Source organism: Carya illinoinensis, chromosome 7, assembly GCF_018687715.1.
Source record: "Carya illinoinensis cultivar Pawnee chromosome 7, C.illinoinensisPawnee_v1, whole genome shotgun sequence".
Classification (NCBI taxonomy): Eukaryota; Viridiplantae; Streptophyta; class Magnoliopsida; order Fagales; family Juglandaceae; genus Carya; species Carya illinoinensis.
This window is the reverse complement of record NC_056758.1, coordinates 38,361,159-38,372,410: the sequence shown is the minus strand read 5'-3', so window position 1 is coordinate 38,372,410 and position 11,252 is coordinate 38,361,159. Positions and strand designations below refer to the sequence as shown.

The following is an 11,252-nucleotide window of genomic DNA, read 5'->3' as shown; positions in this document are numbered from 1 at the left end:
GTGTGATGTTAGCGTGTGAGGATGATGAGTAGTAAATTTCTAAAATGAATGGTAGTTAAGTAGAATTGAAATTATTTTTTAATGAAGTGTTAGAATTAGATTGATTGATTTAAAATGAATTGTAAACTAGTTATAAAATAATTATAAGCGTATCGTTATTCATTCAAAAATACATATAATGCATTTTTGAAATTATAACAAACTTTTGTATTTCGTATTGTCTTCTAATTTTGATTGTTAAGGCATATAAGAAGATAAAAAATAAAGCAAAATATCCTAAGTTATATTTTCATGAAAGATGTATATGATGAATTTTTTATTTTTAAAATAGTATTTATTACATTTATTTAATAATTTAAGATGTGAAGTACAAAATCAGTGATAATCCCAAGGTGCAGAATGTATTTGTTTGGTCATTTAGAACGGAATACTATTGATTAAAGCTTTTAAACACTTTATAGTTATATCTTTATTGTTTAAAAGTTACAAGCTGCACCATGGAATACCGACCTGTATTTTCAAGAAAAAGATGCTGAGTTGTCAGATTCTTAGACGATGGTTTAAAATTAATATCTTATAAATAAAGTCGCGTATTAATCTGCATATTAATACTGATTCATTCATATTTAAAATTTAAATTAATATTATTTTTAATAAAATTTAATTTTTGACTAATCATATCAAATTGATATATAAATTAATACATAATTATACTTGTAACTATATTTTTCCACTTTAATGATATTCAGAAGTACCTGTAGAATATGACTTGTACGTGCCTTGTAATTGTACATACGACTAATTTATAAATTAAGGTCTCCTCTTTCGAATCCGGAATTTAAATTGATTTTTTGACCTTTCCAGAACAATATATCTTATATTATTCTGGTAGTGACTTAAAATCTGTTATTATTTAATTATTAAACTTTTGCTTTTTTGGCAATATTTTCATAATGAAAATTCTCATTCTTAATGTAGAGTACTTAGGCCTGGTTTAAATAATAAGGTAAGATAATTTTAAATAATATTGAAATAGTTTATGAATTGTAATAAAATTGTTTAAGTTAAGATGTTTATAGAGTTTTAGAAAATTAGAGAGAAAAAATTGAATAAAAATATTATAAAATTAAAATATTATTATAATATAATTTTTATTTTGGTATTTTAAAAAGTTAAATTATTTTTTGTATTTTATTTGAAAGTTTGACAAAATTGTAGTGATTAGATAAAAATTTTAAAAATTAAAAATTAAAAAATATCTAATGTAATTCTAATATTTTCTTTACGTTATTCAATGTTTTTTTGAATTTTCGCTGCCTTATTCTTGAATTTTTTATCATTCAAATTGTTATCTCTTTCCTCCTCCAAGGAATGCTTCTCGAGGGAGAAAGAGAAAAAAATAATAATAATAATAATTAGGAATGCTAGCTTCATGTTCATTGGCCTGGAGACTTCGATCCGTGGTTCTCGTTGTTAAGGGGTTACGGACAAGATAATGGTCTTCCATTAACATAAAGATTCTCCTTCTCTCTCTCTCTCTCTCTCTCTTTTTTTTTTTTGGTTCAAATTTTAAAATTGATTGATTAGGGAACGTCTCGATGGGGATGGATTTTGTTTCGCCGCCCGTGCCTTGGTGTTGCACATGATTTTCCATCTTCATCTCGATTGAGTTTTAAAATATACATGATAGATCTGATCAAGTGGTCTAGATCTTAACTGTTTTATTCGTTTCTTCTGTTGCTGTTCGGAAGTTAGTTTGTCAAACTATTCCGATCAGGAGAGGGTTAGGAACATGGGATTACGAGGGGATTTGGATCTATTAGCTAGGAGTAGAGAAAAAAAAAAAAAAGGTACTACGTTTACCTTCCCACCACCAACATACAAACAATAGAAAAATGGGTAGAAATTTTGTAGTTTTATGGACTAAATTAGTTATTCCTTTCTATATAATTTTTTTTTTTCCAGACAAGCAAACAACACGATCAAGTAGAAAAACAAATAACTAAAGCATGATAATCCATTTACAAGAGGAAGAGAAAAGATATTTATAATTGTGAATTATACGATCGCCGTGTAATCATTTTGAAAAAAATGAATAAAATATAAAATAATTTAATTTTTTAATAGTAAAATTTATTTTTTTAAATGATTACGCTGCATTTACGCACTTTAATGTTGTATGTAAAATTATTTTTAGAAATATATAATCATTACAATTTTTTTAAATTTTTAATAAATTGAAAAAATCATAATTAATCATCTCATCATTACAATTTTTTTTAAATTTGTATACAAAATATAATAAATAATTTAAAATTTTAAAATATTAAAATAATAATAATATTTTTCATGTATATTTTTCGTATATCCTTTCGTTTATTTGTGGTAATGAAATCCTCTGAATTTAATTTATAAAATCAATAGCATCATAAAAATATACACGAAATTGGTACAAAGTTTCACACTAAAAAACCTACCCAACCGATGAAGTCCATTGAACATTAAGTTATTACTATTATTATTATTATTATATAAGTGGCAATCTCATGATGATATGAGGTCCATCTTTTGCTCAGAAAAACAAATGAGGGTCCATTAATTTTTTATCGTGTCGCTGACCCCATCATGGCCACTGTTCACTAATGTGGTGGCACATTCATAAACCTTATTTTAGTATGGGAAAATGTTGTCTAGCAATAAAGAGAAGCAACAAATCAGCTGTTCCAACTAAAAGATAAATAACTACAATATATGACAAGTGTCACCTATACAAATAAATTATATAATAATAAATATATAAATTGATGTAGTTTTAAAGGATTAATTAGATCTATTTTACAATAAAAATAACTTTATAATCTGATATAATATATCAAAATATATCAATTTATAAATTTATTTTTATATAATCTTTTTATATCTAAAATATTTTCCCCAATAAATTTATATATAGATTGAAATTGATTTTATAAAAAGATTTTTTGTTACATATAATTAAATTTCTATACCGATCTGTATCTCAATATTATCATTTTTATATTTAAAATTTTAATTGATATTATTTTTATTAAAATTTAACTTTTTGATAAATCATATTAAAAAGATATAAATATTAATATTCAGAATTGTTTAGAATTAAATTTTTCCTTATAAAAAGAAGAAGGAGAGGCGGGAAGGAAGGGGGAGAAGAACCAGATAAAAGAAGGGGAGGAGATTATTATTATTATTATTATTATTTTTGACAGGGAGGGGATTATTGATTGGAGGGTGGTAGGGTATATTAATGGAGAGACAGGGAGGCAGGCTTCCAAAGTGGATTAGCCACGCAGCTGTCATTCGGTTCTACAAAGCCAACCCTCTCCCTTCCCCCTTTAGACAGCAAATTAGAGTTTGCAGCTCTCTCTCCACTTTTTTTCTCCTCCTCTTATGTACTTGACCAACCCACTGTATCCAACAACTCATCAAATAATAACAGCAGCACCAACTACAACGATATCATCATAAACTATATCCACCTCTTCATCTGTCTCTCTCAACCTCTTCAATGATTCTTCCGCTGTGAAAGAAGGGAATGGAGGTTTATCAGGAACGTCATATACAGCTCAAATCAAAGAAAATGAGGTGGGAACAAAGATTTAGACAAGTCCAGCTCTGCTGCCAAGCCCACAAATGATCATATAATTCCAAAGTTCATGCACGAATTAGAAGTAGAATACCCATTTGTTGTTGATTTTGATGATTTAGATGCCATGGCTTTCCCACATTACCGATCACAGTTCGGAGACACCACGTTTACCAAAGTGTTTGTTGGAGGCCTAGCTTGGGAAACACCCACCGAAGAAATGCGGAGATATTTCGAGCAGTTTGGAGAGATTCTTGAAGCTGTAATAATCACCGATAAGAATACAGGAAAATCCAAAGGATACGGATTTGTAAGTACTTTCCTAATTTGTGTTCTCATGGTCGACAGATAATTCTACGTATAGGTGTTGAAGTTTTCATATAATTAGGTGACTTTTCGTGACCCTGAATCGGCAAATAGGGCTTGTGCGGAACCAAACCCTGTGATTGATGGGCGAAGAGCCAATTGTAATATCGCTTCGTTTGGACGACCTCGACCTTCGCCGCCCCGAGGTTCATGCATTAATTTACGTTTAAATGATTAATTATATTCTGCTTTTTAAGTTAATTTCTTTTTTTGTTTACAATATTGTTTTCCATTGATTAAAACTGCATCACACTTTGGAGGAATTTTGTTGTTAATACAGGAAGAAATCAAGGTGGCAGTTCTAATTACCACGGAGGTGCACCATCCTATAGAGGAGTCCCGGCAGCCTTACCTGCACCGCCAATACCTCCACCCCCTCCTGTCATTTACCCATCTTATGGGTGAGCTTCTTTCTATTTACTTGTGCCAATGACTGATTATCCACGTTCCACAATACATAATATATATTTATATATATAAATGGTCCCCATACAACTTCTTCAAACAGGTGCAGACATAAATCACTTTGCATCTCTATTATTTTTTTTTCTGTCTTCTTGGTATCATCTCGTAAAGAAAAAGCAGATAAATATTTGATGGTATGAGGGTGTCTATATCGTCCAATGATCTGCAGATGTGCATAAGCCTAACATGTGCAAAGGGCAGTTGCTATGGATGGTGGGATCCACAAAGTTTTAATGTATTCCTCACCTTATTTACGTCAAATAGTCATAGATCAGCTGTTAGTTATGCTGGCAAATTGTCCAATACTTGTCAAAAACAAATATCATGCAAGTTGATTAAGAAATCTTTTTTTATCAATTTCTCGTTGATTTATCTTAACTATGTCCTCTGGCTTTATTAAGTAGTTGTGATGATCAGGCTAGCTATCTATAAAGATATTATCCCTTGTTATGAACAATGTATTGCAAATAGATAGGCCTCAGATCGAAAATCTTAATTTTCTGCCTTTTCACGTTTCGAACCATGAATTTACTCTGGTGTTGGGAAAAACTATATGTTCAAGATAAATTGATCCTATATAGCAAAAGTTCATCCTTCTATCCTATAAAAAGGTTGAAATTTTTTTAAGTCTTAACGTTTAGAAAAACAGTACCCAAATCAAAAAAAGGACATTATACATAGGAGACGCAAAGTCAAGGTGATTATAATTTATAACACCTAGCTATTTTCTGATCATATAGTTACTATTAGTACATGACAAATGCATGAGTCTGATTAGGGCATGGCTACTTAATTATCCAGTACTCTGTCTTTCGGATGCATTCAATTAGTCGTAGGCATGCGCATGAACATGTGATCTACCCATATTTTTATCTGTCCTTGAAACTTTCATTTATCGTCGCCCTAGCTAGCTAGATGTCAACTTGATTGTTTACTTCTAATTTTATTGAGAATGCATATAATTATATGTAGGCCGGCGTGGAAATAGTACTATATATCATTATCTGTAAAGCACAGGCACATCCACATTTGGCACGTAGTTACCAGTCAGATATATGTATAATATTATATGTCGTCCCCCGATGTATCCCTGGGTCGATGATCTCTTTGACGGTGTATATATGTTTATCGAATTAGTGCCCAGCTGCGCGCACCATGTCTTTGTATTTCCAGTTGACCCATGCATGCGGTACTTCTAATTTCTCTGGTTAGTACTGGTCATGATCATCAATGCCACCGCTCTTGCAGGTATCCAACCTACAGTACTCCTGATTATGGCTACCACCAAGTTAGTCTCTCTCTCCCTCTCTCTTGAATAGGATAATAAGATTTGACAGTTGTGACGATTTTTTTATTAAATTTGTACGTTTGTATGAGGAGGCACTGTATAACCCACAAGTTCAACAGCAACAATACTACCAGCAGTTGTACGGAACATCATCTTCAACCATGGCCTCTCCCTATTACTATGGTTACTCTTTCCAAGCACCAAGGAGCACATATTCTACAGCCCAGGGGCAACGCGTGCCGGGATCTTCATACATTTACCATCCTGTGCAGATGGATACGTCCCTCGCCGCCTATCCTCCTCTAACCCTTCAAGCCACGAGGCATCCTTTCCCCTCTTCTACCGGTAACATTATTTTTTCTCCATTCGTTTTATTATAGTTTGACGCTTTTTTTTTTTTTCCTGGGCAAGATATAGTGCTTAACCTTACTAGTTACACCATAAATAATATTTATAGTCGTAGTTGTGTAATTGTCATACAATCTTTTTAAAAAAATAAATTAATACAAAATTCATATAAAAAAATTAATTTTTTTAATTATAAACTCTACTCTTTTTTAAAATAATTACGTAATATTTACATAATCTATAATTATATATAACATTACTCTAGATCAATTGCGTACCCTATGCACTCATTTACACCCACATGATATGATATAACATATGAAAGGGTCGTGACTCGTGCATGACGTGCGTCTATGGTGGGTCACATGCGTTTGGTTCACCCATGTGAATGAGCTGTCTCGGTTTATGCCATGACCCTTTTGATGGGTCAATCGAGAGTCATGACAAAGGAACGTACGTAGTGTAAACCAACAGTACTGACTCCACGTGGTTTCGATTTAAATGCATTTATTTTTATAAACGCCATGGCATTGGCAATAATTAAATGATCATATCACAGTCACCAAACTTTGTGCTTCGTTAAGAACGTGTCTTTATATATTAAATATACTAAATAGAATAATGCTATAATAAGATACAAATAGACAAGTTCTTTTTAAAAAAATAAGTTTCATTAATAAATAATAATTTTTTCACATTTTTATAAAATGTGATTTATTTTTTTACTGAAACTTACGTGAGATTTATCTATTTAAAATTTATAAAAATTATTCCCCTATTAAATATGAAGGAAACGGAGGATATATTAAGCCAAGTTGAAAATGAACATTGTAACCCCTATCTCTCTCTTTCAAGATTAATTAAAGACAATTAATACTACATATAATCATAGAGTGTACAAATACCCGCAATTAATTTAAAAAATAGTAAAGTACACAATTAAAAAATTAATTTTTTTTATGTGGATCTCATATTAATTAATTTTTTTCAAAAAAATTATGCAAATAACTACAAATATCATTTCTCTTAAAGGCATATGCTAACTAATTAATTTGCTTTTAACTGGGATGGTTTGTTTCAGATTCACAGACGGTACAGCGAACTGTCTCGACAGAAACAGAAGCGGGAGTCGTTACTTCAGAAAGTCCCAACAACTAAAGGAACCTGTCAATATTTACATGCTGGTTTGGCTACAAGTCTCAGCTGTATGATACAGCTGAAATCTTTATGCCTATGATCATCTCGCTTCTTAAGTCTGAAATTGTGAACGATTCACATAATTCTTTGGCCTGAATCTGTTGCATCAGTACTAATGCTTCGAGAGACAGCCTTTGTTCTTCTCGATCGGCCGGCAGGAAAAGATGGACCCATATACATATCGACCACTGCCTTCTGCAGATATTTTCCCCAAAAATGTTTCTTTTTTTTTTTTAATCTGATTTTTATTCAAAGTATTTATTCTTCAAGGATAAGAGCTTAACATCTTTCCCAAAATGTACGAACAACATGGGGGAAACTCCCTCAACAATAAAATTTTGATTTTAAACGTGCTGATCATCTCATAATATATATCTTGCTTTGCTCTTCCTTCAGGCAAATGTAACTCTAATACATATTACACCATCTAGTGATAGAGTTACTATCTTATTACTATCTAACTACTACTAAGTGATCCATTTCAAGTTTTTTTATTTTTCATTTTCTTTTAAGTATTTTTTAAACATTTTTAATCACTAAGAAAAAATTTAAAAAATATATATATAACTTTACTAATACTCACTTCATTAATTATTAAGTAAAATAAAAAATTAAAAAAAATTAAATATAAAAATAGTAGTAAATGAGTTGTAGTGGAGTAGTAATTCTATTATTTTCCTTACACCATCATCCTAGTCATCACATTACATTATGTTAGGGCGATGATACTCATTAATATTAGATTAGTCTATATTCTTAAAAATAATATATTCGAAACTCGAAAGTTGATGGTCAATACAAATCAAAACAATCGAATTGACGTGAGATAAATAATAATAATAATAATAATAATATACAATATTTTTAATCTGGAAATTATCACTGTATCACTTTTTATTTAAAAAGAAATGAAAAAAAGAAGAAGAAGAAGTTCTAAGTAGTTTTGAAGTACAGCTAATGTTTTGAATACCGTATTGGATGTCGTATTGGTCAAAATATTGAAACGAAATATTTTGATACCGGTACTATTTCGGGATAGTCGATATATAGATAAATTATATATATAAATATATATTAATTATATTTCAAAATAATAATTTATATATAAATAAATTATACATAAATACATATATCTATATAAATTATAAATAGTTTAGTCTAAATTTGGAGTAAAAAAATAAATTTATAGTTTAAAAAAATGAAAAAAAAAAAGAAACTGAAATACCGGCCGGTACGGTACGATTTTAAAAACAATAAGTACAGCACGTTTCTCTCATCATAGCATCAAATGTGAGATGATATGGGTTTCATATTATAACCTTACCACTCTTTTACTATTCTTTTACCATTTTTTTTAATTTTTTAATTTTTTTTTACTTAATAATTAAGCAAGTTACTATCACTAAAATTATATATTTTTAAAATTTTTTCTTAATGACTAAGGATGTTAAAAAAGTACTTAAAATAAAATAATAAAAAAATAAATACACTACGAGTAATAAAATAGTGATGAGTATATCATTACCTTTCGCTCCATTAGTTGCGGACTCGTGTAACCCAACAAGATCTCACTTGGATATAATATGGCTATTCGAAGGATCTAGAAACAGATGAAGTTCCCAGTCCATTAATTTGAGTTTTGCTATATACAAGCACAGTCGCATACTAATTTATATATCAATACTGATTTATTCTTATTTAAAATTTAAATTAATAATATTTTTAATAAAATTTACTTTTTAATCAATAACATTATATTGATATATAAATTATTACGTAATTATATTTATAACTATATTTTTTCCATTAATTTTTTCAATTCTGCTAGGTGCCAGTGTTGCGTACCGAATGCGCACCGGAAATGACAGCTATGACTTTTCTTTTCTTTTTTATTAAAAAAAAAAAAACAGAACAGAAAAACGAAGGGAAGAAAAAGCTTCAGCCATTTTCATCCGAGTAGAAGAAAAACCTCCACTGGACCACTGCATATTTCTCCACATTCCACCCTCCACTGCAGATTGGCCAATCTTCTACAAAGTTTTCCATCAATTTAATACCCTCTACTTACTCTGCTTCACAAAACTCAGTTCTCTTGTTCCTCACACATGGCAGAAAAAATTAATCTCTCTCTTAGTTTTCCTTCTACTTCTTTTTGCAAATCTGCCTGTAAATAGAGCCAGAAGACCAGTAATCTGCCGAAAATTATACGCCCGTCTCATTTTCAATTTTGAACTTTGAGAGAGAGAGAGAGAGAGAGAGAGAGTATGGGTTCGGCTATCTTAATTAATGGGAAGCCCCATTGATAGGCCTCAGCGTTCAGAGAGTGGCCTAAAGCCGAATCCCCAAGTATATGGGAAGGGGAACTGCTAGGTACAGTCCCGAAAAGATGCTTGTGTGCAGACGAATGGACTTAGAAGTAATTTACTCCCTTTAGTACCTAGAATATATATGTTCAGCTAGTTTGTACCTAGCAGTTCCCCAAGTATATGTCAAGGGTGGAACTAAAATATATGTTTAGCTTCAAATATACATACCACCGCCTCCCAAAACAATATGTTTACCATCATCCATGACCATTGATGACCTTCAAGAGAGGTTAACCCTTTGCTTGAGACAAGACGAAGAAGAAATTCTAGAGAGAGAGAGCTCAATCGGTTACAGAGAGAGAGAGAGAGGAAAGCCTTCACTTCAAGTTTGGGCGCAAATAATTTGGGATGTGAGAGAGAGAGAGAGAGAGAGAGAGAGAGAGCAATCGGTTACACAGAGGAAATATTTCATCTTTACAAGTTGGGGGGCAAGTGATCAGGAATAACGATTCGTTTCATTTTTTTCGTGCATGAGGAGTCCCTGTTCGGGACTGCACAAAGAATTATTCTATGGGAAGAGGTTAGACGTGGGAGATGGTGGCATGCATGCAGCGTGGACTGGGTCAATAGTTGTTTTTATCCGTTAGAGAGTTTCAAGCTCTATGTTTACTTTTCTGCCGTTGCATGATTACCTTTTATTTCGGCAATATGTACGTGGGTTTGCTTATTTAAGCAACCAATGCTTTCGTTAATGAAGTCAAGTATTCTCATCCCAATTGTGGTCACTTGCTTAATCTTTGATCGGGACCTATCACCCATGCAGTTTGCGTCCCTTACCCAGCTCAAGGCCACCTAAACCCCATGCTTTACTTGCAGAGGTTTTCACCTTCGTCAACACTGAGTTCAACCATAGACGCCTACTGAAATCCCGAGGCCCCAACTCTCTCGACGACCTTCCCTGCTTTCGATTCCCAACGATCCTCGACAGCCTTCCTGACTCCGACGAAGCCACCCAGGACATTGCATCCCTTTGCGAATCCACCAAAACACATAGCTTGGCTCCTTTCAAGGACCTTATTCGCAAACTGAATAACGACAGCACGGCCTCTCCGTCCAATGTGCCCCCGGTCACTTGCATAGTTGCCGATGGTTGCATGAGTAGCTTCACCCTAGATGTAGCAGTAGAACTGGGCATTTCTGAGGTTCTTTTCTGGACAACCAGCGCATGTGGCTTCATGCGTCGTTTTGTATTATTTAGTTTGCAACCCTTTTCTCTCTGCTTGCATGTCTGTCGTTTTATACTACATAATCGGATAGTGATACACTTACTAGTACTCTATTACTCAAGTTTATTTCAAGTTTTTTATTTTTTTATTTTAAATATTTTTTTAATATCCTTACTTATAAAGAAAAAATTTAAAAAATATATAATTTTACTAATACTCATTTCTTTAATTATTAAGTAAAATAAAAAATTAAAAAAATCAAATATAAAACAAAATAATAAATAATTAGTAATAAGATAATAACCTATCATTTTCCTACGTAGCTTGCAATTTTCAGACGTCGTCTCCACTACCAAGGTACCTGCGAATATTTGTCCGATTTCAAAAGTGCTTATATAAAAAATTAAAGTTTTGCTATATACAAATAAACTCGC

At 31.7% G+C, this 11,252-nt stretch overlaps 1 protein-coding gene across 2 annotated transcripts; it reads left to right on the top strand.

The window, feature by feature from the left end:
- The first annotated feature begins 3,303 nt into the window (after positions 1-3,303).
- LOC122315024 (RNA-binding protein 38) lies at positions 3,304-7,635 on the top strand. Of its 2 annotated transcripts, none has more exons than XM_043130706.1 (6): positions 3,304-3,932; positions 4,011-4,134; positions 4,269-4,389; positions 5,702-5,741; positions 5,861-6,086; positions 7,171-7,635. In XM_043130706.1, exons 1-6 carry the CDS (start codon positions 3,693-3,695, stop codon positions 7,245-7,247), a joined length of 828 nt encoding a protein of 275 aa, XP_042986640.1. In that variant the 5' UTR covers positions 3,304-3,692; the 3' UTR covers positions 7,248-7,635. The 2 variants fall into 2 exon arrangements, with proteins under 2 accessions (XP_042986640.1, XP_042986639.1); XM_043130705.1 differs by having other exon boundaries at positions 3,306-3,932; positions 5,834-6,086.
- The last annotated feature ends 3,617 nt before the right edge of the window (positions 7,636-11,252 follow it).

Excerpts from the sequence above, each read along its gene's own strand:
- LOC122315024 (XM_043130705.1), top strand. The coding sequence starts at position 3,693 with ATGCACGAATTAGAAGTAGAATACCCATTTGTTGTTGATTTTGATGAT. Across the intron at positions 4,135-4,268 it reads TCGACCTTCGCCGCCCCGAG|GAAGAAATCAAGGTGGCAGT; the intron begins GTTCATGCATTA and ends TTGTTAATACAG. Across the intron at positions 5,742-5,833 it reads CTGATTATGGCTACCACCAA|GCACTGTATAACCCACAAGT; the intron begins GTTAGTCTCTCT and ends TTGTATGAGGAG.